This window comes from Coturnix japonica, chromosome 7 (assembly GCF_001577835.2).
Source record: "Coturnix japonica isolate 7356 chromosome 7, Coturnix japonica 2.1, whole genome shotgun sequence".
NCBI classification, from domain to species: Eukaryota; Metazoa; Chordata; class Aves; order Galliformes; family Phasianidae; genus Coturnix; species Coturnix japonica.
In genome coordinates this window covers 12,055,569-12,071,639 of record NC_029522.1, presented here as the reverse complement: position 1 = coordinate 12,071,639, position 16,071 = coordinate 12,055,569, and the positions used below count along the sequence as shown (strand labels likewise).

Here is a 16,071-nt window from a genome sequence, read left to right as displayed (position 1 = left end):
CCTTATCTTCACTTGAATAACAAAACTTTTGTTATCTTTTCCCATAGGATCTATAGCGTTGGTGGTTTGGGTGTTTTTGTTTGTTCTCTCCAATCTTTTCCTGAAAATACTGTATTTCACCTTTCCATTAGTGTCTGTGCCTATTTTTGTACTGACCTTGTACTCTGTAAGAAACTTATTTCCTAATTTCTTCTTTGGTTATCAAGCACTGTGATGTTTACTTATTCTTGTTTAAATGAGAACAGGAACAAGGCCAGATTCTACAAGTGGGAATTACATCTTAGGAAAGCAGGAACAGCTACTCTATTAGGTTTTGCCTGCTTTGATTTTTGCTGCTTGTTCTCCTCATTTTTAGTCTGCCTGTTGCTGTCATAAGATGTACTCTTGGGAGGTTTGTTTCCTGTGATTGCCTTGCACGCTACTGTGATCAATTGAGTCTCAGTGCTTCCAGATTGCTACATGGCATTTTTTTAACCTTTGTAGTGGAAATAGCCCCAAGAATGATAGAGGAAGGAGAGAGGGGTAAAGTTATATTTCTCCAGTGTGTCTTTGTACTTTCTGAAATAGCAAAGATGAATTTGGCAGTGGAATTAGGATTTCCTCTTGTTAGTGTGGGAAGAAGATCCTGTTTCTAGTTGTATATTTTTTTTCTTACCTGTGAAAATGTTGCTGCTGGATTCAATGGCAGGATGTGTGAAGCACAGTTCTGCAGCTCTGTATCAGGTGAAGAGGAGACTACAGACATAGATATGAAACCCAGGAATTTCTTTGATCTTCAGTAAATTTGGCATGAAAATTTCATGGAAAAGGGGGGTAAAAGAAAATCCCTACCATAATTTCTGCTATAGGTATCTTGAGATACTCAAACCCATACTTCTAGTCATACTTAAATCATCTGCTGCCCAGCAATCTTTTAAAATATAGGTGGCTTTTTTTGTCAGTTCTTGGTTTTAAGCCTATGGACAAATTGTCTTCCCCTAATTATGCTCCAGGATTATAGATCTGCATTAGAGCTTTCTAAAACTGTTGAGTTAAGTTTTGTTGATCTAAATGGTACATTTTGCCTTGTGATATCCAAGAAGAGGGACTATACTTTAGAGATAGTAAAAGGGGCTCGGTCTGTCCTAAGTCATTTCAGAAGCTGCATATAGGTACTGTTAAACACCTAGGAATCAGACTTTTGAGCAAAGCACAATCATCTCTAGCCAGCATCTAACCAGTATGCCTGGTTAAAAACACATGATTGTTGTCTGAACGGTTTTAGGCAGATGATTTTTCACTTGTATTGACAGGGCTGAAGTAACCCATCTGAAAAATTTGCTTTTTTTTCTGCATGTTTGCCTTTGCTTTTGTTTGATGTTCTTATTTTCACTTGTTAATGGTATAACCCTCTTAGATATGTTGTCATAATTCTGCTTTATTATGTGCTCTTGAGTGTGATGTACTTCAGACTGTCTTGTGTTTGTATATAGGCTCACACTTGTGCAAGTCCAAGTAATATTTTGACTGTTTTCTTCATTTGTCCTATTTTGTGAAAGCTGATTTTGTAGGGTTACTCATCTTCAGAGAGAATATCTAAGTAAGCTAGTAGGAGAAAATGCATGAGGAAGAAATAACGTTTCATTCTTACCCACTTATAGAAAGTGTTGGGTGTTTTTGTTTTGTGCTTTTTAGGTGCCTTTAAAACGTTTTGATTGGGGATTTTTTTAATGGCTCTGTAGAGTATATAAACAGAAGAAAAGCAATAGTCTCAATTAGATTATGACTGACCTATACTCAAAATGACTGCAGTGGATTATGAAGGTACTTAAGTGAACTTTGATGTTGCAAATTCAGGTGCTGACTAGGGAGAAGTTTCTCAGCTGAAAATGCAGTACAGACATATGTTTTATTTACAGCCCAGCAGATTCTTAGAATGTTGCCAGATGTAGTTTTTGTTTTCTTCTATTCTGAAGGCTTGTTTTCACAGTATTCTACTGCTGTTGCTTCTTGATTTTAGTATTTTGCCTAGGTATCTTCAAGCCATCACATAAGATGAGACATAAACGGACAGATGTGAAGCATCTGTATCCATTTCTTTACTATTGTTTCACTGTTGTTTTTATTTCTTTAAAGTGAATTTTTGTCATATTGCGCATGTTAAATGAAATTATTATTGCTAAGCTGGTAAGCAGTTTAATATCCAGATAGGTCTTTTTTTTTTTGTCTCAGCGATGACATTTTTATCTAATTCTGGACAAAAAATGCAATTGCTATTTAGCAAAAAATGTGATCTTCAATATTTGAAGGATTAACAGTGAACTAATGTTAATGGGGGAATGTCTCACCAAAGTGAGAACTTGTTTCTTGTATGTCAGACACAAATCCTGAGGCAGCCTCCACAGGTTTGACTGGAGGGTGACTATAATGCGATTATTTCCATTATTCTTGTCTCTGTTTCTAACAGCTGTTTTTAAATGCTAACAATAAAGTGGCAGACAAGAGTGAAAAAGACCTTGCCAACAAATTACTGACTGAAATGAATGAGGACCAGGTACCTACCTAATCTGTATTTTGCTTCAGTTGAGGTCAAAACACAATGACAGGAAAACTGATTCCTGTGCTTCACCTTAATGATCCTGTTTAAGTCTTCTGTGGCAAGATGATCTTGTGTTGCTGCAGACTTCATTATTTCCATCTATGGGAAAGAGTTTTCCAGATTAACAGACTGAATTCAACTTCACTTTTATTCATCTACCTTAAGTTGAAAATATTTCAATAGACTGAGCCTCAGTTTTGCATCTTTTAAGGAAAAGGTGAAGTACACGAATGGAATCCAGATAATTCTATCAACCTGGTGGTGATTTTTTTTTCTTCCCTTCCTTTCCTCTTTTTTGCTTCTTTGTCTCAGCACTGTGGTGTTTTGGATTCTGGGGCCTTGTTTGTGAATCTCAATGGTTGTATTTGATGTCCTGATTCTTTGCTTGTCATCAAGAGCAGATGTTCACAAATCAATGGACAGGCTGAATCAGGGAGGTAGGAATAGCCTGTTGCTTTAATTTTCCCATAATGTTGTGGAAAGTATCAAACGCAAATTGTTGTATTGATTTTGTGTTAGAATGATTTGTTCTGATTAAAATTGTAGAGATGCTAAGTACAAGGTATGGTAATCTACAGATTGTGATTCTAACAAAAAGCTTTGGCTTTTTTAGAAACTCAATGCAACATTAACAGCATGTAAACATTTCTTCATGTCTAACAATCTTCTGATTCTTGACGTTTCATTTTCAAAGTATGTGATATACAGAATACTATTTCAGGGCTGGTGTGTGAAACTGTTTGTGCAGTCTTGATCATTAGGTTTACTGATGGACCTGAAATACTGCTTGTTTTTGTCCTTAAGACTGTGATAGAGATATTACTATAAACAATCAGGAAAAAAAAAAAAAAAAGACAACAAAAAAACAAAAGATAACATGAAATTGGAAAAAGTTGTTGATCACTGAGATGAGAGTGTGGGTGAGAAAGCTACTTTACTGTGCTGGCGTGAGTAATCTCTTATAATTAGTGTGTATTGCATTGGCGTATAGAGACCTATGTGGAAGAGAAAATACTCTATATGTACCGTGGATGCCTGATTGTTTAGCAGCACACACACGATACAAGAGATTTCTTAATCTGTTTTCCTTCCTCCCTCTTGAGGTTGTCCATTAGCCGCATGAGGAAAACATGTTTGTCCATCAGAGCCTTTGAAGTGAAATGAGTTTTGTGAATGCTTCTCTCCTCCTCTTGAAATGTTGTCTATTAATGTGATCTTTCTTGTAGTCTATGGGGTATTATGAAATCATTGGTGCAGAGATTATTTCTGAAGCATGCTAGTAAACTTTGTTTTTGTCCTGGCAGGAGGGCACAGTACAGTTTTGGAGCAGAATTGTCTTTGTGCATTTGTACGTAACCTCTGTACTTGCTTCTTTCAGGTATTTCAGGGACGTCTAGACTGCTTGGCAGTATCAACCATTCAGGCTCTCACAGCAGTAATGCACAAGTCTCCAGCTGCTAAGGTAACTAAATGTGCAGAGATCTTTTGATAGGCCTCTAAATTTTGTCTGACTTTTTAATTCATTTATTTATTTGCAAAATCCTTGGGGAATTTTACTAATAAAGTTGATCACTAATTCCTGTCAGGTAGGAACCATGGACTGGATATCCTGTCTCCCTACGTAGCCATTAGAAACAAATAGACATCTTTGTATCAGAACTGGGAAACTAGGGTGGAAATGGTAACTGAAACCTTTTTAAGGAGAGTGCATAACTTCTTACCCTGAATGTTTGGAGTAGAATTAACAAGTTTTGCAAAATACAGCTTCAGGAAGGAATTATATGTTTTATTGTGTCTATAGTCCAGGGTTATATTCCTGTCTAAATGATGATCTTGCCTTTTTCTCTGCTTTTCTTTTGTGATTATTCCCATGGCTTGATAAATTAACAGGCAATGGCTAGTACATGAATCTGATCAAAATGTAAAGTCTCAGTAAAGTAATGGGTTTATTTTTAGGTTGCTGAGTTCGTTAAATTAATCCCATGTTTGAATGACTCTTGGCACAGTGCAGATCACAGAAAGTGGAAATCACCTGATTTAGCTGCTGCTCGTTGCATGTTCTCAGTTAGAAATGACAAGATAGTAAATTAGGCTCCTTCAGGGCATAACTCAGAGTGCTTGTATCTCCGCTGACTCTGGGAAGTCTGGGGAGATGTTGTGTGGCAAAATGGAGGATCGGTGGTAATCCACAAAATGCCAGTAAATTTTTCAGCTGTACTTCCATTACAATGTTTTGTTTTTTTTTTTCTTTCTGTGTTTACTTAAGTAATTCTCACTTCTGTTGCTGGATTCATCCATCTGTTCTAATTTCAGTGCAGAATGCAGCAGGGAGAATAGTGTTTGTTTTGTGTGATGTGCTGGATATTTACTAACCAAACAGTAAACAGATACTATCTAATTTTTGAGTTAAGATGAGTGATTTCTAATAAAGCTGGAATAGAAAAATCTTTCAGTCAAAAGTCAATTTCTAGATCCTTACAATTCTCAAAATAATTACTTCATTTCAAGCTTCAGTTTGCCTTAAAAATAAAGCTATTAATAACTTATGGTTGATTTAATGTTTGAATATACCAAAGCAATATTTTTTTTAAGTAATAACTTCTTTGATCTTATATTTGTTTATCTGTATGCTGCAGTGAGATCCTTCTCATTTGCAGCTTGCTAGAGAAAGCACAATGGACATATTATCAAAGGATTTATAAGCCAAAAAAATACAATTCTTATGTTCTAATTTTTTAAACTCTAATATTGTTTTGAAGTATACCTTGTTGCAGTAGATGAGCTGTTTGTGTCGATTTCATTTGTTAGTGAGACTGGATTTTTATCCTCAGGAAGTCTTCAAGGAGAGAATCGGTTATGCACATATCTATGAGGTACTTAAGTCACTGGGTCAGCCCTCACGGGAGCTGCTGGAAGAACTCATGAATATGGTGAGATGCACTTGCTTTGAATGCTGTCTGAAATGCTATGTCTCTTCAACAATATTTCTTCTTGATTGTATTTCATGTCTGATTTCTTTGTTGTTTTTCAGGCTGTTGAAGGTGACCACATGGCTGTTGGGATGCTGGGCATTAGTAATGTCCAGCCCTTATTGCTGCTTATCCAGTGGCTTCCAGAGCTTGAGTCACATGATCTGCAGATTTTCATCTCAAATTGGTTGAGGCGGATCTGCTGTATTAACAGACAGAGTCGTGCCACTTGTGTCAATGCAGACATGGTCATCCGTATCATTGAGACACTAAATCACCACTCTGCGCTCCATTGTACCTGTGCAGAGAACCTGATTGCCCTTCTGGGCTCTTTGGGGAGCCAGTCAATGGGGTCAGAAGAACTGCTTCAACTAATACGGCTCCTGAGAACTGAGGGACCAAAACAGGCTCACCCTTATGTTGTTCCAGTAGTGAGAGCCATTCTGGCAATGGCTCGGAAACAAGGCATGGCTAGTGCCTTGCAGTATTTCAACTTGTGTCACAGTATGGCAGGAATTGCTGTTCCATCAATTCAGAAATGGCCAGGATCTGCGTTTTCTTTCAATGCTTGGCTGTGCCTTGATCAAGACCAGGCGGACCCTAGCACAGCCAGCAAAACTGGCAAGCGGAAGCAACTGTATAGGTATGGTTACCATAATGACTTCAACAGCACAAATCTACGTTCTATTCCGTGTGGTATGTGATACCCTAGTCTGTGTGGTACCTGTTTCTTCCTTCATAGAATGCAATGTAAAGCACTTGATTTGTTTAGTTTGTGAAAGGGAGAAGCTTCATCTGTCACCACAGCCAGGCTATGTTACAGGAATAAGCAATTCATGACTTGCTTAGAGTAACGGTACCCAAGGGATTATAGCAAGCTTTGATAACACTTCACAGTTATGTGTATTTTTTGTAGTCAAGCATCTAAAAAATGAAGTGTTTTTCAAGGCAGGCCTGTTCTTGCAGGGCTAATATATAGGTAGCTGCTTGCAGTTGATCTTCATGATACTGAGTGAAATAAGCTATTTAACCATGACTGTGTTTGTGTTTTGCACGAAGATTCTTGCTAATAGATAAAGAATATCTTAAAATCTATGATTAATCTACACTTATTGTCTCATCAGCTTTTAAACCAGGTTTGGCTGTAACATCATAAAGGCAAGCATTCTGAATTATTCCATTTAAGTGTCTTGATCTTTAAAATAAACTAAACTTCATATGCAATGGTATGATGTAAAACAAGGTAATTAAATGAAGAGAACACATGTACTAGGTATGACAGCAGTCTCACCTAACTGCATGTGTTATTAGCAGCTTTAGTGGGGCCGATGGACACAATTAACAGCAAACAGCACTGTTTGCAAGCCAGTATTTTCTTTATTAGAATATTGTGGCTTTCGGAGACTGAACCAGTCTGTAGTCAAGTAGCTACAAGCTGCTTTGGGATATCTGGGACATGTCTTTGTCCTGACTGTCTTTGGTGTTCCTTTTTTGTGAGATTTGTCTTGTACTTTGGAACAGAATAGGTAGGCAAAGAATATGACGTGAACAGCAACGAAAAGCTCAAGTTGTTTCTCTCCTCAGTGAAAATACTGGTAGGTGACTTCCAATGTGTATGGTGAAGTCCTTAACTGTGTGTTTTACTGTCTTTCTGTAGCTTTTTTACAGGAAGTGGTATGGGATTTGAAGCCTTTATCACATGCTCTGGAGTATTGGTGGTTGCCGTTTGCACTAAGAGGGAATATGCGACAGTGATGCTGCCTGACCACTGTTTTTTTGACTCACTCTGGGTAAGATGTGATGCTGACAAACACTGCTTAGGGTAGCAGTGTTAGCTCAGAAGACACAAGTTAATGTTGTTGCTATTTCATAAGCAGTCTCTTTTATTCTACTTAATTGTGTAAGAACAAATCTAAACTCAGATAATACAAGCGCTTTTTGCATAAGTTAGTATTTAAGTTAAATTATGACTATGTTGTTTTAGCTGTTCTTATTCATAAGCTGGTTATAATGTTTTTTTAAAGTGTGTGTTTTATATGGGAGTTTTTTAATTTGTGGATATTTTTTCATGTTAAAACAAACATGAACGGCTGTAGTGTGTGCATTCTATTGTATTTCTGCCTTAATTTCTTCTATTCTAAGAACTGATATGCATTGTCATGTGAGACCTTATACCTCTTTTCTTCCAAAAAAAAAGAAAAGAGTAAAATACTTACAAGTAGAGCTGATATCAACAAAATGGTTGTGTATTATTATTTACTGCTTTTTAATAAAGATTTAATTATTTTATTAATCAGCACAACATAACTATTGTTCACATGCCTGGAAAGAGACCTTTTGGTCAAAGCCTTGTGTACATCTATGTCAATGGACAGCAGAAGATCTCTGCCCCACTTCGATTTCCTGCTATGAATGAAGTAAGTTCACCTTCTGTGCCATAATCTGTCCTGATGAACTTCATAGCAGAGTGAGAACCTAGTTGGTTTTTTTCTTACATTTGGAGTAACTGGTAAATAATGGATACATATAGCAGGTGCAATGGGCTAGTATTTTCAAATATAATCCGGAAGGGGATTGTTCACCAGAGTATTTTACCAGGGTGCTGTCCTAGGCTCTGTTCCTGCCAGCTGTTTTCCTCACACAGCAACTGAGGTGACCAAATTGCTTTCAGTTGAATTACAGGCACTCTCTGCTGTTGTGATAAGTACGTGTTCTTTTCTTTCAGATTATTGCTTCTCCAGAGTATGCCAGAACTTGCTGTTCTTGGTTTAATTTGTTTAGTTCAGGTTTGGCAGAGATAGTCTTCAGATTTGCTTTGTAAAATAGGTGAGGCAGAGGTGGAAAAAGGAACATTGGCTTAGACTGAGTGTGTTTTGTTTTCTTTCTTCCATTCTTCTGCAGCCTTTTACTTCTTGCTGCATTGGTTCAGCTGGTCAAAGAACAACAACTCCTCCTCCATCTCAGATACCAGATCCACCTTTTTCTTCCCCTATGATGCCCCATCGTACATCACTTGGGGGCATTCTCTCTCCAGGAAGCTGGGGTGGAATGCTAGCAAAACCAGAACTCATCACCAAGATGATCTCAGCAGGGACTCAGGATAGTGAATGGGGATGTCCAACATCATTGGAGGGCCATCTTGGTTCAGTTATTATCTTTCATGAAGCACTGCAACCCCCTCAGGTGAAAGCTTTGTATTTAGCAGGTGAGTGGTGATTACATTGATTTTTAGTGAAACATGGTTGAGTTAGGGACAGTATCCCTCTGAGCTTTGCTGTACACAGACTCATTATGACAAAGTTACAGTCCAAAATAATTGTAGAGGTAACTTAAGCGAGAGGGCTTTATAGGCAGCTCAGAAATGAATGATAAGGATTTTTATTTAAGTTTTACTTAAAGTATTAGTTGTCATAGACTCATCTATTTATGTTCAAACCTGTCAAAATCTGGGTATCAAGTAGTATTTTCGCTTTTTTTCTTACTTTTTTCCCCTTTTTGCCTACTATAGACCTTATAATTGAGGGTGAGGTATTTGTAAATAAATACTTTTATTTAATTTATAAAATAAAAAAGTATTTGTAAAGAAATGTTTGAATGTGCAAATTAAAATTTTGCACAGTTAGGTATTATATCAAGAATATACATTTCTTTTTAAGCAGACCGCAATGGAATAAGTGACTTCGAAGCGTGTCTCAAATAGCTGTGGTTCAGAATATCCTGCCATAACAAAGAATAGTTGTGAAAAATTTGTGCAAGTTAATATTAATATCCACTGGAGTCTTAAAAATTAAAAGCAATGTATTTATAGGTCCAAACTGTTTAACTCCGTGGAAATCTCAAGAGCCTGAAGTAGCAGATCTCCCCAGTAAGGTGTTGCTGCATTACACACCAAAGGTATGAAACAGTATTCTTTTTTTTCCCTTTGTTTCCACATATGCAGTAATTTCAGGACTTATTTAGGATGTTTTTTTGTGTGTGTTTTGCAACTGCTGTTTCATTGGAACAAGTTAAATGTATCATTTTATTGTGCAGTGGTAATGAGAAGATGCAGGGTAGCAAGACCTTTCTTAGACTTTAGTTTTGGGGATGGGTAATAGATGTTTTTGTATAGCAAAAGCACAACGTTATTCTGTGAAAGTCAAATCTAAGATAATATAAATTTTGCAGTGTTCCCAAGTTGTTTAAATAACATACTATCAACACAAGAGCACTGTTAGGTGTTATTTCAAAGCTTTCTGCATTTTCAAGGACCTGTTGTTTCCTAAGTGATACTGTAGTGTCTTCACTTCTCAGGCCTGCAGAAATCCAATTTGTCTTGACCTGTCTGCAAACCTCTTACATGGAAGACTAACTGGAAACAAAGTAGTGAACTGGGACATCAAGGTAAGTGCTTACTGGAGGAGCAGAAGCTGTTGCTTATGTGACGGTATTTACTAGCTAAATTTGCTGTGATGTGAATAGTTTAAAAATACTGCAATTTGTTCTCCTTATCTGGTAGATGGGAGGAGGTGGGTATTGGATGGCTTATATCTCTAGATTTATGAGAAAGTATATTGAAAGTACAAACCTCAGGAGAATAAGTTCATTAACAAACATGATGGGGATTGGCACTCTCTTGAGGACTAGAGTGAGGGATAAAACACAAAGCTGATCAAGTCATTAGGAGATAAGTACAGCTTGAAAGATGCTGCAGTTCCTGCTGTCTTGTGGTTTGTAGAAATTCTATTTTTTTTCAACTTTCAGAAGTACGATGCTTCTTGTATTACCCAGCTAACATGGCAGTCTTAATCCATGAGCTTAATTTTATGGATTAAAAAACTTTCTTAGCTTAATTGTCCAGTTTCCATTAGATTTGCTTCAATAAACATGGGGATGTTTAAACAGGGAATGGAGTATTATGCAGCCACATATAATAGAGTAACTGTTTAAAAATTGGAACATGATGGAGGCCAAAAGGATGATTTCCTCTACTTCTCCCCAGAGGAATTCTCCCTGTGGGAAGGAAAAATGATGTCCTGTGATTGGCTTACAGGATATTGTTTTTCTTTGGGTTCTAAAAATTTTAGTACCCAGTAGTTTTCCTTGGGTGAAGCTGGGCAGGTGAACAAGCATCTCTGATTAGTTTGCTGTTTGTTGTTACCTGTGAGGAGTGGAAATTAAATGGATTTTTGCAGACTTGAATTTCAAAAAGGGTGGAGGTTAAAATTGAAGTATACATAAATTTATTTGAAAAAAATCATGTTCTGTTATCATTTTCTAACTGCTCGAAGTTGAGATTTTGCAGGAACAAGATTAAAACATGTATATAGTCTTTCATTACTGCAGGTAACTTAGATATCATAAATATTTTTTGTCTTTTTTTCCCAGAATGCTTAATAGGGAAGTCTTTCTGGTATTTGTAGCCTTCACGTTCCCATGTTTATCTGGGTGGGAGTGAGTGTAAAAACACAGATGACAGGAAGTTATGTAGTTGCAGTGCCTAGAATGTAGGCAATTCTCTTGTTAAATCTGTGTTTTAAACCAATGTTAAATAGGTGTGAAACAATCTAATTGATTTGTGAGTGAATGAGTTTCCTTGTATTTCGTGTGAACTTCTGTAGCATAATTTAGAGGATTTCTTTTAAAGTTGCTTTCCTTCCATTTCTCTTAATTTTAGGATATGATCAACTGCATTGGTGGAATAAATGTGCTGTTTCCATTGCTGGAGCAGATCAGCTTTCTTGGTAGACAGATGCCTGAGAAGTCTGTAGGGGACACTCTACCTCCTGAAGCAGTTACTCCTGTAGAGGGAGATTGGGTGGTGTTGACATCCACAAAGGCATCAGGTAGGAAAGTACAGTTGAGATGAACATCTTCTGAAGTTCAATTTCAATTAGCAGTCTTTCTGCAGACGATGGTGATTCTTGTCCTTGAGTGCTGCTTTGGAAAAGCCAGCAAGCTTGATGAGCTGTTACTTTTTCTAGACATTTGATGGGACGCTACATACCGACAATTCAGCACGATGTAAAATTAATCTGATAATGTATTTCAAATAAAAATGTATTTAATACCATTGTTTTTATCTGAATGATTTCCTATTTATATTAGTGTCAAAATATGCATTTATTTTTTACCTCTTCTCTGAAAATCTTGTTCTGATTATTTTGAGAAATTGCTTTTTTACTCAAAACCTGCTGATATCAATAGGAGGAGCTTTTCAGCAACATAGATACTGGGTCAGGCAGCCAAATGAAGATCTTGGGGTGTCAGAACAATGCTGTTTAGACTCTTAAATTTTCGTATTCTTAGAAAAATGTTCAGGCTCCTACGTCTTCCACATGGATGAATCAATAAAACTAAAAACAACTGGGGAGGGAAAAATCCTCAAAACCAAAACAACCAAAAACCACCTACCACCAAACTGTACTAGTCTAAGTTGGGAGCTTTTTTCTTAGCATAATACAAGAGGAAAACAGATCTTGCAAGAGAAGCATTTTCATTTGTTTTGAATTTGAAATGGTTAATAAATAAATATTTGTCTTCTCACTGTCCCTCATCAATTTTTGCATATTATATCTGTTTACTGCTGAGGGGAAATTTCTGATGCAGCATATGCAGGAAACTGTGACTGTAAGGGGGAAAATCTGCCTGTGTAACAGCTGTGTAGATGAAGCAAGGATCAGGTCATCACTTTTTCCTGAGGAAATGTGAGAAGATTATGATTCTGCAAAGGGTGGGAAAGAGCCACTAAAAAAAAAAACAACAAAAAAACAAAAAAAAACCAAAACAACTACAGCTAGGAAACAAATGCAGAAAGAGTTAAGGAAGTTCAGGGAGTAGCTGTCAATGCAAACACTTGATTTTATTTTTTCCCCTGTGATAGACAGTTATTTAACAATTAACTGTGAGTCTTAGTGATTTTCTGATTTTGGTACTGCTTTGTTTTGCAGAAGCACGCCTGGAGAAAAACATTGTTGCAACCTTCATCTTGGTGATTAAACACTTTATTCAGAGACACCATGTTAATCAAGAAAATCTCATTCACTCCCATGGAGTTGCCACCCTAGGAGCTTTGTTACAGAAGGTGAATAAATTGAGAAACAGCCCTTAGAAATGGCCATTATGGATGAAGTCCTAATTAATTTATTATCTTTTTAGTTGGTCTGGGATACAAGGTTTGCCTTAAAGGTTTGCTTAATGTATGCTTTTCTTTCTCATGCTTCTGAAAACAAGAACATGTGAGGATTTGGCCTTGGTCTACAAAGTGAAAAGTGTTGTTTTGAGTACTTCATGTTCTCATTTTGTGTTTGTTTTATTACTTAAATAAAAACAGACTCACTATAAAAGAGAAAATCTTAATTAAAAAAATGTGTTGATTTTTTAAAAATATATCCCAATAAACTTCATATCTTTAGCGTTAACTGTTATTTTGATAGGTGCCAAGCATCTTAATGGATGTGAATGTACTGATGGCTGTGCAATTGTTGATAGAGCAAGTCTCAGTTGAAAAGAACTTGCAACTTTTGCAACAGATGTATCAACACTTACTTTTTGACTTTAGCATCTGGAACAGTGGGGACTTCCCTTTCAGAATTGGTAAGTTCTTGGACATGGGGTAACTGCACAAAGATACAGTACTTCTCGATTGATACAAATATTTTTCTAGGTTCTAATTTGTAACTTTATATTGTAGGGCATATACAATATCTTTCTACAATCATCAAGGACAGCAGAAGGCTCTTCAGAAAGAAGTATGGTGTACAGTTTCTTCTAGACACGCTCAGAGTTTATTATGGGTATAACTTTTACTTTTTCTAGCTTCTCCTTTGTTGTATGTAGTTCTGTCATGTTGTAGTGGAAATGCTAAGTCATGGCTTGAAACAGTGAGCACCTGGTGGGAAGGCAGGGCCAACCCAGGGAAATTCAGGTGCACGCGTTGTAATGCAGTGCACCTGAGTGACTGTAAGGGGTGAGCAAGGATCCCACCACTTCCCAGACTTCATTTAAGGGTTGCCAGTGGACGCAAGTGTATCTTGTTGGAAATTGCTGCATGCCTGAGGCCTTCTGAATAAGCAGCTTTTTTGCTTTAGATCTGTGCCTGTGGCTGTTGCAATTTGAGCAAATCTTCACTTGCCTGCAGCCTGGGTCCTTGCTGCTCTGCTGTCATTGCTGCATTTTCCATTATGTTATACGTGTCCATCTCTTAAAGTTAAGTAATTGGGGAAGATTAACTAGAGGTCTTCCTCCTTCCTTTAGAGAAAGTTGCCTTAATTCAGCAAAAACAAAAGCTAGTCCCATAATATTGGAGTAGATGAAAAAATTCAAAACTAATGCAACCAATTAGTTACTACTAAATTATGGAGCACTTGCTTAGATTACCTTTCTTGTATGTTGTTGTTTAGCAGTGGCTGCAAAGACAGTGATTTGGCTCCTGATGACCTGAGAACAATAAGGACATCCCTTTATGGACTCATCAAATACTTTCTAAGCAAAGGTGGAACACATGAAGAAATACAGAGCATTGTAGGATACATAGCAGCTACCAGTGATGAAGAACAGGTATCCAGTGTAGTGTAAATTAGTATAAACTGTATGTAATTTGGTTTTGGTTTTACGTTCAGGAGTTGATCCTTAGGGTCCTTTCCACCTTGGGATATTCTGTACTGTTTAGATATCTTATTTCTATAAAGGGAGGTGTGTGAAAACAAGCAAAGAGCTAAATGATTTATGGGTCTACTTGTATGTGCTTCTATATATATCCCGCCTCAGCTACATGGGAATCCTTACAAAAGTGCTCTGCTGGTGGCTGTACTTTTACTCGTTATTTCCTCTTGTGTTACAAAAGAAAATGAATTGACTTTGATCAGTTTTTGTAGTGATGTGAATTCCCTATTTCATAGACATTAGTAATGCTTGAACTTGTTTTGTAGTTCCCTTTACAGCTTGATGGCATTCTGCATATAGCAAAATGTTCACTTAAATGTGGTAACAGTGAACAGACAAAATGTACATTATATAGCAAAAGAAAATAGAAATTTGAAAGCAGTGATCTTTTTTTCTGGATGGAGAATGATGTCCGCATGAATTGTAGATTAAATCAGTTGTCTTAATTTTCAGCTCTGTGGAATCCTGGATGTTCTGTTCAGCCTTCTTCATTCCAGTTCAGCCCCAGATCAGCTTTTTTTATTGCTTTTTGAACCAGGAAATGCTGATGTTCTTTACGCTTTGTTATTGCATCAGAGATACTCCGACAGGCTTAGAGAACTTGTGTTTAAGGTAATAAATCAAATAATATTCATAAATTAATCAGAAGAGCATGAATTTGTATTTTTCAGTAGTCTGATGGCATAAGTGTAAATGCTTACAAAGATGCTTGTCACCCATGTTTAATTTTTTCTAGTATGAAAGCAACAACATTTAGCTAACCACTGTAGTTGCAATCAAGTTAGTGCTTTCCTAATGTCAAACAGTAGAGGTATTTGGATCTTGAAAACTGGGTCTGTGTAAGCTTGTTATGAAATATATTCTTTTTTTAAACTATGGACTAGTATGCTATGCTGTATACCATTAAGTTTAAGGAACCTAGATGCTTCCTCACTAGTACTTTGCTTTTGTTTGATTTTATTGTGCAGATTATGGAAGAGATGCTGAAATGTACTAAAGTTTATGAACGTAGTAAGCACCGTATGAGACTCAGGGAAGTGGGGTACTCTGGGCTTGGACTTCTTCTAAATGAATCATCAGTTACTACTTCTCTCATAAAAAACCTTCTTAACCAAGTTCTCCACGCAGGTAACTGGGAAGTCTTAAGGTCTAGTAAATGCCTGTTTGTTGCTCAGAGGCAACCACATTTGTTGTTTTGCTCAGGAAAAAGAGATATTACTTTATGAATCTGTTCTATTTGTGGTCCATGTTATTCTCAGCTGTTTTCTTAATTCCCTGAAGTATGTTCCCTTTGCCATTCCTGGTTGTTGAGGTGGCTTCCAAAGGTGTTTTTAACATTTAAGTGTTACTTTCACTTGCACAGTATAGTTTGATTTATTTATTTATTTTTCCTCCTCCACAGATCCTGCGGTGAATTATAAAGATCTTTTAGCTGTAGTGCATCTGGCTCACAGATCAGATATAAACATGAGAGTGGTTATCTGTAGAAAGGTTAGTTATCTCTGAAAATAGAATACTGATACATCCATAAACTGTATGATGTAGTGTCTTTCTTGTTTAAGACATGTTAGCTGTACTGCTTGCTGTTGCTACTTCTCTGTAGTAATGATTTAGGATAAAGCTAATATGTAACTTGATATTGAACTTGATATATTCAAATCCTTCTAAAAAACAAAACGTGAAGTCTCTGTATTGATTCTTAAGTAGCATATTTTTTTCTTAATTTTTAGAAATATTGACTTACTTGAATTAGAGTTTGCTCTAAGTTTTGTCCTTAATGTTATTTTTAGTAGATCATATAATGGTTCAGAGGAGTATTTAAGAATGCAGGGAGCAGATGATGGAAAAAGTAGTAACTGTTTCCTCAAATGAGCAAGGGAG

General features: G+C 36.7%; 1 protein-coding gene across 8 annotated transcripts in view; it reads left to right on the top strand.

The window, feature by feature from the left end:
* The window catches only part of NBEAL1 (neurobeachin like 1), a 69,862-nt gene that overhangs the window by 23,752 nt on the left and 30,039 nt on the right, over positions 1–16,071 (top strand). For 4 of the 8 annotated variants that reach the window (XR_001556460.1, XM_015868268.1, XM_015868266.1 and 1 more), the window contains exons 11-27: positions 2,447–2,533; positions 3,957–4,040; positions 5,410–5,508; positions 5,610–6,190; positions 7,205–7,337; positions 7,845–7,964; positions 8,449–8,752; positions 9,356–9,441; positions 9,841–9,930; positions 11,204–11,372; positions 12,477–12,610; positions 12,963–13,122; positions 13,220–13,322; positions 13,929–14,085; positions 14,644–14,802; positions 15,159–15,318; positions 15,593–15,681. Coding sequence is in view for 7 of the 8 variants with exons in the window: in XM_015868268.1 (XP_015723754.1) it covers positions 2,447–2,533; positions 3,957–4,040; positions 5,410–5,508; positions 5,610–6,190; positions 7,205–7,337; positions 7,845–7,964; positions 8,449–8,752; positions 9,356–9,441; positions 9,841–9,930; positions 11,204–11,372; positions 12,477–12,610; positions 12,963–13,122; positions 13,220–13,322; positions 13,929–14,085; positions 14,644–14,802; positions 15,159–15,318; positions 15,593–15,681 (2,715 nt within the window). In the remaining variant the exon portion in view is untranslated. The remainder of the gene's footprint in view (positions 1–2,446; positions 2,534–3,956; positions 4,041–5,409; positions 5,509–5,609; positions 6,191–7,204; positions 7,338–7,844; positions 7,965–8,448; positions 8,753–9,355; positions 9,442–9,840; positions 9,931–11,203; positions 11,373–12,476; positions 12,611–12,962; positions 13,123–13,219; positions 13,323–13,928; positions 14,086–14,643; positions 14,803–15,158; positions 15,319–15,592; positions 15,682–16,071) is intronic. The other 4 variants (XM_015868269.1, XM_032445994.1, XM_015868270.1 and 1 more) reach the window with 2 other exon arrangements.